This window comes from Centruroides sculpturatus, unplaced genomic scaffold (assembly GCF_000671375.1).
Source record: "Centruroides sculpturatus isolate CEXI.00-Female unplaced genomic scaffold, Cexi_2.0 scaffold312, whole genome shotgun sequence".
Lineage (NCBI taxonomy): Eukaryota > Metazoa > Arthropoda > Arachnida > Scorpiones > Buthidae > Centruroides > Centruroides sculpturatus.
Window position 1 is genome coordinate 171,608 of NW_019384497.1, and position 15,213 is coordinate 186,820.

At 26.4% G+C, this 15,213-nt stretch overlaps 1 protein-coding gene across 1 annotated transcript in view; it reads left to right on the forward strand.

The window, feature by feature from the left end:
- LOC111621964 (dystrophin-like) overlaps positions 1–15,213 on the forward strand; it is a 74,820-nt gene that overhangs the window by 23,551 nt on the left and 36,056 nt on the right. Inside the window, exons 5-9 of the mRNA XM_023364219.1 lie at positions 5,433–5,612; positions 5,950–6,105; positions 10,346–10,504; positions 11,769–11,999; positions 12,544–12,834. Coding sequence (XP_023219987.1) covers positions 5,433–5,612; positions 5,950–6,105; positions 10,346–10,504; positions 11,769–11,999; positions 12,544–12,834 — 1,017 coding nt within the window. The remainder of the gene's footprint in view (positions 1–5,432; positions 5,613–5,949; positions 6,106–10,345; positions 10,505–11,768; positions 12,000–12,543; positions 12,835–15,213) is intronic.

Here is a 15,213-nt window from a genome sequence, read left to right on the forward strand (position 1 = left end):
ATGTGTTTTCCAAAAGACAACGTTGAAGTAATAAGAACCCCCAAATATAATACTTCTTCAGTTACTTTCAATTTTTCGCTCAACAAATAAAAGTCATGATCTTTCCTCGCCAGCTTACCTCCCTTTCGAAACACAACAATATGGGTCTTATTCGGGTTGATCTTCAATCTCATCTTCGAAAAGTATCTCTCAGTTAAATTTAATTTTCTTTGAAGACCTATTTTTGTCGGTGAAATCATTACCACATCGTCGGCGTATTGTATCGAATGTACTATCAAATTGTCCTTAATAATAATACCATCCTTTTCCTTCATAAATTGATTATCTAAGTCATGGATCATAAAGTTGAATAAATAGGGTGATAACGGATCACCTTGTAGTAAACCGCCACATATCTCGAACGAAGGGTATGTAATTAGACCACTTTTAATTGTAATAATGTACTGACCAAACAAAGACCTTATTATCCTTGTAAATGTTGAGTCTGCTCCATAGTCTTCCAATTTCGCACATAATTTATCCACAGAAATAGAGTCAAATGCTTTTTCTAGATCTAAAAAGGCCACATATACCTTACGTCTTTTTTTAGCAAGGTGTATGGTCAAAAGCAATATAAATATGGCCACTTTCGTCCCACTCTTCTTTACGAAAGCAAATTGTGAATTTGAAATTAAACCATTTGCCTTAGTCCATTTTTCAAACCTTTTCACAAGAACTGATGTAAATATTTTTCTCAGCATTGATATGGCAATAGGTCGGTAATTCTTTGGATCAGTATCTTCACTCTTTTTAAATATCATACGAAAATAAGCAGAATGCCACACTTCGGGCAAAAAAACTTGGTTATAAATGTAATTAAAATTCAATGCTAAAGCTTCTATCATATTTATAGGTAAACGTTTTAAAAAGCTAACTGGTATTAAATCCGGTCCCACCGCTGTCAATTCTCTTAATTTTGTAATAATCTTCACTAATTCACCTGCTACTATTGGCTGGTTCAACACCTTCTCTTTGTCTCTTTCCGTAGATAAACCTTTATCATCAAGAATTGTTAAAGCACTCGATTCACGCTTCTTAAAAAACCTATACCAGTTTTCGAAACCGATAGGATCCTGATATTCCATCTTCTTTCTCGGACGGTATTTTTTTATCACTGACCAAAAAATTTATTATTGTTTTTTTCTGATAATAATTTTCTGTTCAATTTATTGTAATAACTTCTTTTCTTGGCCTTTATAAGGTTATTGTATGTTCTCTTTGCACTGATATATTCAGTTAATCGCTCTTTCGATCTAGTTTTACGAAATAAAGTTAAATAATATTCTTTAAGTTTCTTGGCTCTGTAACAACACAAGTCGAACCATTCCTGTTTGAACTTATTTTTCATTTTAAGTGACTGTTGGATTCTTTGTGGACTTTGTTCTATAATATATTCATTACAAATATTAATCAATGTGGAATAAATTTGATCGGGCCTCATTTCTTGAATTAGGGCCGTTCTATCACCTATTTCAGCCTCAAATTTATTAGTATTGTATTTATATTTCTTTGTTTGAGTCAAAATTTCCTTACTTATTTTGTTTTTATAAATCATTACATTTGTTTTTATCATTAAGGTGACTGGAAAATGATCTGATAAATCATTATCGAATACTCTCAATTCAACACACTGATCTAATAAAGACTCAGTACAAATTATATAATCGATGACTGACGTGCCTGCTGCCGAAATGAATGTGTGTCTACCAGGATAGTCTTCTTTCATGCGTCCATTCAAAATAAATAAGTCACTCTTTTTCACCCAATTTATCAATAGCTTTCCTTTTTTGTTAATTTCATTATCATTGCTGTTTCTTAAACTATAAACAGTGGGATTAAACCCTGTATAATCAGAATCAATTTCGTTGCCAATTCTGGCATTAAAGTCCCCGAGGATAATCCATGATGTTGTAAGATGCGACCATTCTGAATAAGTCTTCTCAATTTCTTGGAATGGTGACTGCTGGGACTCATATGGAGGAGAATAGTAGACCATAATTGCAATATAACTATTGGGACTCCAATTTGTTTTAAATCCATCCACTTTAATTATGGCAAATATTAAATTAACATTAGAATGAAAATACATCCACTCTCCCAGGTGTTTCTTCACCAATAACAACAATCCACCCTTAGGTCTTCCAACTCCCAGTTTTTTTGTAGCTGGGGCCGTTAAATAGTTAAATATGGGTTGCAAGAATTCCATCTCTTTAGCAGTTAGTTCAGTAATCCAGGTTTCTTCCAAACCAATAATCTCATATTGTTTCATTAATTTTTGGAAATAAGTAGAATATAATTTTTTCCTAAGTCCTTGAGTGTTCCAATTTATAATCGTAATTTTTGGTTCTTTATCTGGTGTTAAATTTGTTTTAATAAAATTATTGCTGCTATTCTTACCAACTCTACTGTTTATTTTAGCTGCTATGTTAGTTAGTTGATTTCCACTTCTAAAAAAGAACCAGTATCCACCAAACAGTTCTCAGTTAAATTATAGGTAATTTTCTTATTGTTGTAAATTAGACAGTCATTTCGTAATAAAATCGGTCTACCCTTTTTCTTTTCCTCTATATAATATGAGATCAATTTTGCTCTTCTTTCCCTTGATTCTCGAGTGAGATCAGGCGTTATATGTAATTTACTATATAACTCATTAGAGGATTCTTTTTTATACTTATAAAACAATGATAATATTTGGTTTTTTCTCTGAATTGAACTTAGAGTGATTTTTAAAATAGTTGTGGCTACTTTCTTTATTACATAATAGTCCCTTACTTCCTCTGTCTTAAATTCGGAAATCCTCAACTCTTCTTCCATAAATCTAACTAGACTTTCTCTAATATTCATATTATCAGACAAAGGGTAACCGAATAATATCAAATTAGACTGATTTGATGTATTTATAATTTCATTTGTAAAATATTTTTGGGCTTCTAGTTTCCTATTTAGTTCCGGCAATGCTATTTCTAAATTATTAACCTTCTGTTCCATTAATCCAAGTCTAATCTTAAATTCTTTATTATCCTCATGTAGCCGGCTTATCTCTGTTTTAACTTCTAATATTAGTTCAGTTATAGCTCCATGTGAAGCTTGAATTAATTTAGTCATTTGGCGTAAACTTGAGGTAATCGGACAGTCTTCTCTCTCTATCAACTCCAAACATTCCACGAATGTAGATTCAAAATCAAAATCACTCACCTCCTCAGCTGTTTTCTCACTTTTCTCCTTCTCCCTCGAAGCAGGCATTGGCTTACGTAACATATTCTCCAAATTAGTCGGTTTAGACATCTTAACAGCATTGTTACTTCTTGTTGATGGTGGTCGACCTCTCTTCGGTGGTGAATGTGATAAAGGGCCCGGATTTTGCTCAACTCTGGCCAAAATAAGCAAATTCTGTATTATTAATAATAAATATACTTTTATCCATAGCATTTCCATCTTTTAAATTCCTATTAACTCTTGAAAACAAGCTCACACTAAAATCACTCCAACACCGATGAACGCTAGAAGCGCCCCCCCCATAAAATAAAAATATTATAAGAAACTAATTTTTAATAAATATTTTTGATTTATAAATTTGATTTAAAATGGAGAAATAAGGATGATATAGAACATCAAACATAAGTTAGTTAAAATTTCAATGATATGCATTATTGTGAATATTAATAATTTAATTATTTAGAATAGAATGACAAATTTCTGGCTAAACAAGTTTCTTGCTGAACTTGTTTAGCACACATGTTTAAAAGTGATATCAGTTAATAATAGAAATAAAATGAACATATAATTTGATTTTTATTTGTATAAATTTTGAGTTTTTCTGTTTATTTTATTTTTTAATATACCTTAATTGAAGTGAATATATCTCATTTCTTTAAATGCTACTTTTTGACTTTTAAAGCTTGTGCTTTAATTTTGTTTTAATTAAATGTGCATGGTTTGAGATACAAAAGATTTGACACTAACATTTTTAATTTAGACTAAACCATGTTGTTATATAACTTCATTAATAGTAACATGCATGTTCTTTGTCTTTTACTTCAAAGTTCTTTATATGCATATTAAATGAATATGCTTATGAGCAATTACCAGCAAATAAACCTGATCATTTATTGAAGCACTGGATCAAAGATTGTGTTTTAAAATTTTTCATTTCATGAACACTTGATTAGATTTAAAAAAAGTTCATTGGGAGGGAAAAGTAAAGTTGTATAAATGTTGTTCTTGAAATATAAATGCTAATTTAATTCTTTATTACTTTTAAAATTTTTGATAATTTTTTAAAAACATGCCTTTATAATTGGAACTTTTTCAGTTTTGGAGTTTCAGTAATCAAATAATGGAAGGTTAGTGTAGTTATCATTGTATTAATCATGGAATGTGAAAAAAATAAAGAAGACTGTTTCATATTTGTCATTATATTTTTCAAGTTCTATTAGTTAATTCATTTATTGAAAAATTTTTTAAATGAAAGAATGCATTATGAAATAGTGCATCTAATGGCATGAATTGAATTTAATAGAAAGCAAAAGATTTTAAAAATATCAAATTTATATTGTTTAGTTACTTAATTATCACTTAACTCCTTTTTAGTTATTGCTTTTCATGTATTTTATAAATATATATTTTTTATAGTTACTTTTTTGAGTTTATCATATTTAAAATTTCTAGTATAGTAAAAACATGTTTAAAAATTTTTATACTTTATATATTTTTATATTTTACATAAATTTATATATTTTGTATGACTTCAAAATTATACTAGTCCTTATAAATTATACTATCATACTAGTACTATTTTATGCTGAGAATAGTAGTGAATTAAATTATGAAAGTATTATTAATTGGATACTAAGAATTTATGGGAAATTTTATTGGATTCATGATTGTTGAATTTCCAATGGTTTTGCTATAAAATATGATATTATAATAATGATATTGTTTTATCATAATATATTTGGATGCATTTTTATGTATTTTATTTTGTTTTTATTTTTATTTATTTATTTTATTATATTATTTATATCATTGTTGTTTTAGTTTATTTAGTATATTTTATTTTATTATTTATTTGTTAATTTATCTAATATTTTTGTTTTAAATTTGAATGTATAATGTTTGGATGTTCTGTCATTAGAATATTAAATTTTTAAAATATGTTCGAATTCAGTCACACCTGAAGATGGCCTATTTTATTAGGCTGAAAACATTAGTGTTTTGTTCAATAAACATTTCTCAGCAATAGAAGGTGTTTGATGTTTCATTAAGTGTTTAAAAAGGCCGAGTTTGATATTTAGTTAGTTTCAAAATAATTTTACTTTATAGTAATCAAATTAAATTTAATATTTAAGAATTTTATATGTCATAAGTTATTTATACTTTATATTTTATAATAGTATATATCAGAAAAAATGCAACAAAAGAAGTCACTTATTGGATCTGTTGTAAATTCATATGAAACCATTTTGAAACTTGCTGAACCTGATACATGTGATGAATTGGACAAAAAAATTAATGAATTGAAACAGAGATGGTCAGTTATAGATGAACAAATGAAAACATCTTTTGATTTTGAGGTAAAAGTTTAATATTATATATATTATTCAATTTAATATAAATAGCTTACATGTAATAGTAGATTTTTTCATATAATAGATTAAAATTAAGAAAACTTCAATAATCATTTTTTTCAAAATAACATATATTCTTTATAATACAATAAAATAAATCTGATAGAGAATTCATATTGACAGTAGCTAAATTTCATTTGTAAAACTGTTTTAAATTTTATTATAAAACACTTGTTATTTTATTGGTCTATTGTTTCTGTTGTAATTATAATTTTAAGGATAAATTTTTTAATAGACTAATTTAATAAATTTATACACTTTTGAAAACATATTTATTTTTAAGGGAAATATAAAGCAAGGCAATGATAAATTGCAAGAATTCTTTCAACAATTAAAAATATTAAATTCTTGGATAGAATCTACAGAAAAGATTTTGATGGAAATTGAAAATTTATCACAACAACAAAAAATTTCTGATTCAGAAATTAAAAAATATCAAGTATGTTTTTTTGTAATATTTAATTACGTTTATTTTCTCTAATTTCAGACTGTATTTTTATTTATTGAGAAAAATAAAAATACAGTAAAATCTTGATTTAATGGACTTCAGATTTAACAGACAAAATTCCTGATCCATATATCATATGTGAAAATTAATTCCTTGTTAATTTTAAAATGCTTTTTATATGTAATTAATTTAAATTAAGAATTTATTTTTTTATTTTTTTCAAATTCAATAGTCACCACTTTTAACTTCATGCTACAACAGGAGTGTCTCAATCTATCATCTGAAGATGAATAAATAGGAATGTTTTTATCAAATTAAATTTTTTTCTTTTTATAAACATTGTTAGTTTAGTTAAATACAATTAAAGTGCATTTTCAAAAAAATGTTTTTTTTTGTTTATTTTTATTTAGATAGTATAATAAAATAAAATAAAATAAAATAACTTACTGGAATGTAAATACTTAAAATAATCAAACACCTTAGTATTTCCAGCAACGAAGTATTTAATAAAATAAAAACGTTTTCTACTATATTTAATAGTCTTCTTCAGTTAAGCCACTTTAAAACAAAAACGAACGTAAAATAGAACGCAAGCAATACAACGGCTTAAAAATTTGAAATTAATTACAACAAAATAAAAATAAAATATAAAAACAAAATTAAATTACAATAAAATATTAAGAAAATTAATCGTTGTGATAAAGAATTAAATTAAATAAAGTATTAAGAAAATTAAACGTTGTGGTAAAAAGATTTCCACACGAAGGATAGACTTTCCGCATCTCTATGGTTGATGCATCCTTTGTCAATATGGGCCTTGTAAATTTCAAGTTTTTCAATATGTTTAAGTACTTGTTTGTTGGTGGAGGTCCTAATTATGGATGCTTTGTCCCAATGTACTGTACATTAATATCTTGATGTTTAGTGAAGGCTGCAAGGACGGTACTGTCCAAGTTTTTAGTAATGGAATACGTATGCTCTTTAAGCCTCTGTTTTAAAAATCTCATAGTGGCACCAACGTAAATGAGATCTGAATTAAAATGGCAGTCACTTAAAAAAATAGAATACACTCCTGTACTATTGTTACGGTTTCCTTTCTTCTTATCATTTCGTAGAATTCTATAAATCGTAGGATTACAATGATAAATAATTCTTAAATTATTCTTGTGAGATAATTTTTTAATCATTGAGTGTAGGAAAGGTACATAGTTGAGAACTACTCTTCGTCCTTGTTTCTTAGTTGTAGATTGCTTATGTGTTTGATTGCAATATTTAGCAATAAGAGCATTAATTTCACTTATACGATATTCCTGTTGTACAGCTATTGTACCTATGTAATTTAATTCTCTGTGTGTGTCAAACATACTCGTACAGGTGGTATAGCCCACTTTATCCATGATCGAAAGGCTGCATTCTTAAAATTCCAAGGATCAAAGGAATTCTTCGGTATAAAATAATAAGTAGATAGCTAGGCTTTCGATAAATATCTGTCCAAATTTCACCACATGTACAAGTGATGAACAGATCCAGAAAATTTACGTTAATGTCACTTTTTTGTTTCATTGATAAAGTCAAACCATATGGGTTGTTATTAATTTTGTTAAAAAAACGCTATTACTATTCCTCCAAATGATGAAAACATCATCAACATATCTTGCATATACAAGTATATCATTTATAAAGACGGGCAGTATATTACTTTCTAATCGTCGTAATACTAGTTCACATAATAACGAGGATATTGGGCTCCCATTGGAACCCCTCTTTCTTGTAAATATACGTTCCCTTCAAATACAAAAAACGAAGTATAACAAATTAGGTGTGCAAGCTCTAAAATGTGTTGGTGATACTTCGTTGCATTATTAATGTTAGAAAAAAGGAAGTCTCTTAGCTCACAAAAGCAAGGCGGTAATTTTATAGATGGAAATAANTATTAAATATAGTCGAAAACGTTTTTAATTTTTATTTTATTAAATACTTTGTTGCTGGAAATACTAAGGTGTTTGATTATTTTAGATAGTATATTATTAGTCTCAGAACTATTGAGTACATAAGCATTATATGTATAGAAAACTTCTCTGTGAATTAAACTTATATACTTAATATTAATTACACAAATATATCTACATAAATAAAAACAAATAAACTAATTTGTCAATTTTTTAAGACATACATTCAGAAAAACCTACTTTATTATGTAATGGACACCCCCTTGCCTGAATTAGTCTGTTAAATCAAGGTTTTATTGTAATATAATATATTTAATATTTAATAAATTCTTAGTTTTTCTTATTTGTTATAATTAATTCATTTAAAATTAATTTAAATTAAATCAAGACAATGTTTTAAATGATGAACAATTGAAATATTAAAATAGAATGGTTGTATCAAAAAGTGATAGCCAATATCATATTTCAAGAATAATGCATATCATGGCAATAAAAGAATGCAAGCATTCTTGTCTGATAGGAAAAGCCTTCTATTCATGCTGCTCACTCAATATAAGTTTTTGTCTGGTAGTGACATCTATCTACACTGCAATATGAAATGATGTCAAAGTGGTAAGTGATGACATGCTTTAATAGCATATCATAATTGAATTTCTTGTTAAGGAAGAAATTTCTGTAGCTGATTTTCATCAAAGTCTAAAACATGAATCTAGAGAAGCTTGCAGGAGTGTTACTCTTGAACTGTTTGGCATTGACCTGATATTCACCAAAGACTTAAATGTGTGAAACTTGCAAAAGTTATTCACTATGCAAGATTTGTACATTTTATTCTTTGGAGAATATCTAGTCAATGCCAGACGCTTCGTTAAATACACAAGACTGTTAACATAGACATCATAAATCAGTCCTGTAATGATTGTCCAGGAGTTGACTCCAAGAAAATCAACAAAAATAGATGATGCATTCATCAGAGTGAACAGGTAAAACAGATGAAAAAGTGAAATCAGAGCAATAGTAAGAAGAATTGGTCACCATATATTAGAAGAGGAAATGAAGAGTTTTGATAGTCCAAGATTATTTTATTTGGATACCTCAATTAGTAGATTAGTCAGAAGATTATAAACATGAACAGAGAAGTATCATCTTAAAATTTCTGGGATAGTTTGCTGTTGAGGAACAAAATTTTTTCCTCAGTATTGTGACATGAGATGAAAGTTGAATAAACCTTAAACTAAATGATAGAATATTTATTTTGGTTTTACCTTAATGCATTGCTAAGATGATGATTATTTCAATCTAAATTTAAAGGTTGTCATCTTGGAAAGAACTCATTTCTGATGAAAAAAATGGAAATGCAGTGTAATAAAAGTCAAATTTAAAATGGATATGACGTTTTATCATTTATGTGTATGTTGCTTTTTTGTTAAAATTTATTTTTAAAACTGTACTTCATAAATTCCTTTATACAGTATTAGGCTAACAGTGACTATATTATAATGCATTAATGGAATTCCCTAGTGCATATTATAAACTGAACTATTACACTAAGTGAAGTATTTTCCTATACATTGAAATATCATTTTTATATAAATTATATTAAATATCTTTGTGAAAAACTGTTTAAGATAATTTTACTTGGTTTCTTGCATCTATATCTAAAACTTACAATATTCTATACTATATTCTTTTATAAAAAAAATTGACACACAATTTTTTAAAGACTTTAATTCATTACTTATATTCTTGTTTAAAAACGTATTTCATATTCTTTTTTCTGAGAATACTGTGGTATATGGAAGCAATATTCAGATTAGCATTTCAATTTTAAAATGAAAGATTACTATGCTGTTTATTTTGAAGAGTTTTTTTGCTAATCAAAGAAATTTTAATTATACTTTCTTTGTAAAGAATAAATGAAACAAATTTTTTAATTTAATTTTTTAAATTTAAATTAATTTAAAAATACTATTTGAGAACATCACTTTTTGTTAATGTATTTTTCTATTCTGTCAAATATTTGTTCTTTATAAGAATCACTTTTGTAACCAGAAGAATAATTGATAATAATTCTTCTTATTACAAAAACAAATAAGATTGCAATGATCTCAAACTGAAGGGAGCTCCTCCTGAATTTAGAAAGATGAATCCTTTGGACAAAAGTTGGGTGTTGGTTTGAATAATATTTTAGAATAGTTTCAATAAATGACTTATAACTCACTAAAATTATAAAATTTATATCTATTTATTTATACTTAAATAAAATTTCTTTTTTTAATTTTCAGAAATTGCAAAATGAAGTAGATGAAATAAATGATAAGGTAGATCATATACGAGACATTGCTGTAAATTTGATTAGGCGAAGTAAAAAGTTTCAAGAAATTGTTGAACCTGAACTCACCAAAATAAATCAACGTTGGGAAAACATTTTATCAAAATTGAAGGTTTATATTTTACTTTGATTACTTAATAAAATTAATATTATTTCAATATTTATAGAATTAGTACATAATTTCATAATAAATATAGCTGTAAAAATTAATTCAGAAAATGAAATTTATTTTTCTGAATATATTATAATTATTTTATCTGAAATAGTGATTAATTAGAATTTAATTACTCAAAAATAAATTGCCATTTAGTAGATCAGAAATTAGTGAAGTGTCAAATAATCTAGATAAGACAAAACACATTAATAATAAATATTAAAGTAGTTCCTTCAATTAATATTCAAGAAGTCACTTTATTAATATTTATTAGCAATTTGGTGTTATCTGTTACTATGAAGTAATAACCTACTAAAGACATCAAATAAACTTATTTTAAAAGAAAAATGATTAAGATTTGCTATATATAAAGTAGTTTTTAAATGTTAAAACTATTCAAACTTTTTAAATGTTAAAACTATTCAAACTTTTTAAATTTTAAATTATATTTTTATTATACTTCCAATATTAAGTGTTTTCAGTAAAATTTCAATTTAACAAACTAGAGTGTAAATTTCAGAATTTTATAATCACACAAAAGTTAACATTTAATTTTAAATTGTTCAAAAAAATTCTGATTACTGAAACACATAAGAACTTATGAATATAGAGAAATGAAACTGTAATATTTTTAACATAATAGTTTTAATATATTCTATTAACAAGTTTGAACTAATCTTGTTAACAGAATATAAACTGATTAAAAAGTAAAATAATTATTTCATTTAAACAATTTTTTGAAAAGAAATTGCTGTTATGAACTTAATAATAATATACATAATTTTTCTGGGTTATTGTAATCTTAATATCTAGAGTGTCTCAGAACTCAAGTGATCTTTAGGAAATTATTTTGATGCTTCAACATCTTCATGATTTTGTAAAATTAGTTAATTAAGTTAATGATAAAGAACTTTAGCTATCTAAGAAATGATAAAAATCTTTCTGGATTTATTTATTTTCTTAAATATCTGAAGATGAGACTTGAAAGTAATATATATTAAATTATAAAATCCATATTAATACTAGTAAATACTTATTACTTTTCAGTGAAAAATAGAATAAATTAAAAACAAAATGAAAAAATTAAATTGAAAACATTTTATTTTATTTATTTAAGATTAATTTATTTGCATATTAGCTGAATTAAAATTTTTTCATTAACATTTCATTATTATTTAATAGCTGAAATGATAAAAAATATACAATTTTTTTTTTTTGAAAGAATAAACAGAAAGCAGATGTTGTTATTGAAATACAAAGGTCAACAGTGACACAGTTAAGAGCATCTCCTGTTCAAATCCCTAAATCTGAACCTGGAACACCATGTTTGGAAGAGTTTGAACTAAAAACTCGACAAATATGTATTCTTCTGGAAAATTGGGATAAAGAAATTAAGCAGAAATCAAATTTGACAAGCTTTCATTCCACAGATGAAATTAAAAATGTTTTAAAGGTAATTGAATTTTTGTAGTTAAGTTATAAAAAACAAATAATACTAGTATAGTAATACCTCGACTTACGCTACCCTGACTTACGCAAACCTGGAGTTACGCGATTTTCAAATTTTGTCAATTCATCTTTTGTTTGAGTGCCACGCAACTCTTGATTACTCACTCCCCCCACACTATTGTTCAGCTTACATGTTCAGACGTGTCGCGTGGAATCGTCACATAGCTACAATTTATTTTGTGTTATTTATTTCTGTGTTTGTTATATCTATGGAGACCTGAGAGACTCTATGTGATGATTTCTTGTAACTGTGAATGAATCAAAAGATGAGATAAGATTAACGAGAACATTTATTAGCTTACATACATCCAACTTGGATTTTACACAAATTGCAAAATTATACCCCGATTTACGCAAATTTGACTTATGTGATTATCACTCGGTTTCACCTATCGCGTAAGTTTGGGATATTACTGTATATTATATGCAATGTTTGATATAATAATGTTATATTTTGACAATAATAATAAAAGTTTATTTTGTTTCAGAATTTAAATGAAAATGAAGAAGAATTAAAAACAAAAATAGAACATTTACAAAGTGACTATGAAAAATTAAAACATCGTTTAGGACCGCCAGATATGTTAAAGTTACAAGATATATATTTAGCAGTAGAGAGACAATGGAATGATATACACCAAAAAATGATTTTACTGAAGCAGAAATTAACAAATCAATATAGTTTGTGGCAAAAATTACAAAAAGAATCAGAATATCTTACAACACAATTAATGCCATTTTTGCAAAGATTAGAAAGATTGCCAAGCAGTCAGCATAAAGTATTTAACTTTTATTATTTTATTATTAACTTTTAGTTTTATTATACTATATATATATTNCCTTTTATACTATTTTCCATCCAATAGCATCATTGGAAAATCATGTCACAGTTCCCAACATGAGGAGGAGGAAGACAGGCGGTCTTGTAGATAGTCAAGTGAGATATAATAATATTTTTATGAAATAATATACATAAATTTATACAATAATGTTTAAATTTATAATTGTTTCTGTGCTTTCTCATATCAGAAGTAAGATGATCTGTCTATAGATTAATTGAGATGCATTATTTATATAGCTTATTTGGACAGAAAAAGTAACTAGAAGTTAGTTAATGGAGTTAAATTTAGTTAAGTTAGTTAAAGTAACTAGAAGTTAGAAGTTAATGGATTAAATAGATTAGCTATCATAATTAGATAGAAGAAATAACTTTGCAAAATCATTGTTCATGAGAAAACTTGAGTGATCTTTCAATCTTGACATTAAAATTACCAATGGTCACTATAAACTTCATGCATAACTCTGCATCACAGATTCTGCTTCTGACAAGGAAATGCAGTGTCATAGATTATGTAGTTCTGTGATAATTAGATATTATCTTCTTTACAAATCTATCACACAAGGAAAACTAGTTTTTTTAAAGGACAATCATTTTTATTGTTTTAGACAGACTGATGAGGGGTGCATTTTGGATGCACCCCTCATCAGTCTGTTCTAGAAAACTACATTAATGTGTACTTAAAATAAATAAATAAATATATAAAAAACATAGTACAATAATTCTTAAAATAATTCAATGATGTAACTTTGTTGATGATTAAATCTGGACCACATTATCATCACCAGAAAGCAGTTCGTAGTACACATAAATAACATTCACACCACATCTTTCCGGAGTGTAAGGTTATTGTGTTTTAATGTTTTACTCATTTTTTTTTACTAAGTTTTACTCTCCATTTTTACCAATGTTTATTTTATTTACACTAATTTTTTACATTCTGGTTTTAATAGTATACAAAGTTTTAATTTTTATATATTATTTTATACATTTATGTAATTTATACTATCATTCGTTTTTATTTTAAACTCATCCAGGTGACTACAATTCATGTTAATTTGGATACTTTTTATAATCATTTCATAATATAATGTTATAATTTTTCCTTTTAGATTTTATAAATCAATAACAGTGTTTTAAATATATTTTTCTTTTTTGTTAAAAATATTGTAAACATTAACCAAGTAAGTTACATTGTTAATTTTAAAAAAAATTACTGTACTATGTTTTTTTATATATTTATTTATTACATGTACTGAACATATCAATGTACTGTTTTGTAGAACAAACTGATGAGGAGCACTGCACGAAATGCATATCTGTTGAAAACAATAAAAATGGATGTCATTTTTATTGTTTTTTAAAAAAGTAGTTTTCCTTGTATGATAGATTCATGAAGAAGATAATATCTAATTATCATAGAACTACAGAAACTGGATACAAAGCTAATACAACATTCATAGATTACATTCTAATTATTCACAACTGAAATAGCATATACTAATGGGAATGTCAATAATTTTATTCAGATCAGGAATACTTAGCTCTAGTAATGAATGCAAGGAAGAGTGATTGTCTAACTCACCTGATCTTTATTGTTATCATAGATGTCTAACTTTTTTAATTAGACAGAAAAATTTTTGTAGCAAAGTGAAATATTTGTCTCAATCGTGTCTTACTTCTGAAAGAAGTGTATTTTACACTTTGTAAATTGAGTCTTTCCTATTTCTCAAAATGAATCTTGTTTTGTATCAATATATTCACTGAGTGCAATTTTTGTTTGTCATTTTAGTCTTTGTTATTTTTTTACTGACTGCTAGTATTCAAATTATTTGATTTACTGACTTTATCAATGTAATGCAATTCCTATGGAAATCCTCTGTGAGAGATTGTTGCATAGTACTGCAAGTCACTACATAGGTATTCACAGGATCTGCAACCATTTTGTGATACAAGTTTTGACTAGGAATGGGAAAATTTCACATTACTTCTAAGAATTTGTATGTCAGTTGCTTTGCATTTAATTAATAATAATAGCAATATAGCCCAATATAATTTGGCAATCATTTGGCTTTAATATATAACTATCAGGTTTGGATATTTATACAGTAGAGCATCAATTATCCGAAAGTCAATCATCCGAAATGTCAATCATCCAAAAGAATTCCAGTCGGCAAATTTAAATTTTCGCCAGTGCTGTGGCGCTGTAATCTTTGGCTATGTCTTGGGCTACTCAAATATTTTACGTTTTTGATACTAGATTAACTTCTGAAGTATAATTTTTTATTGTTTTTATATTTTTCAATATATTTATTTTGTT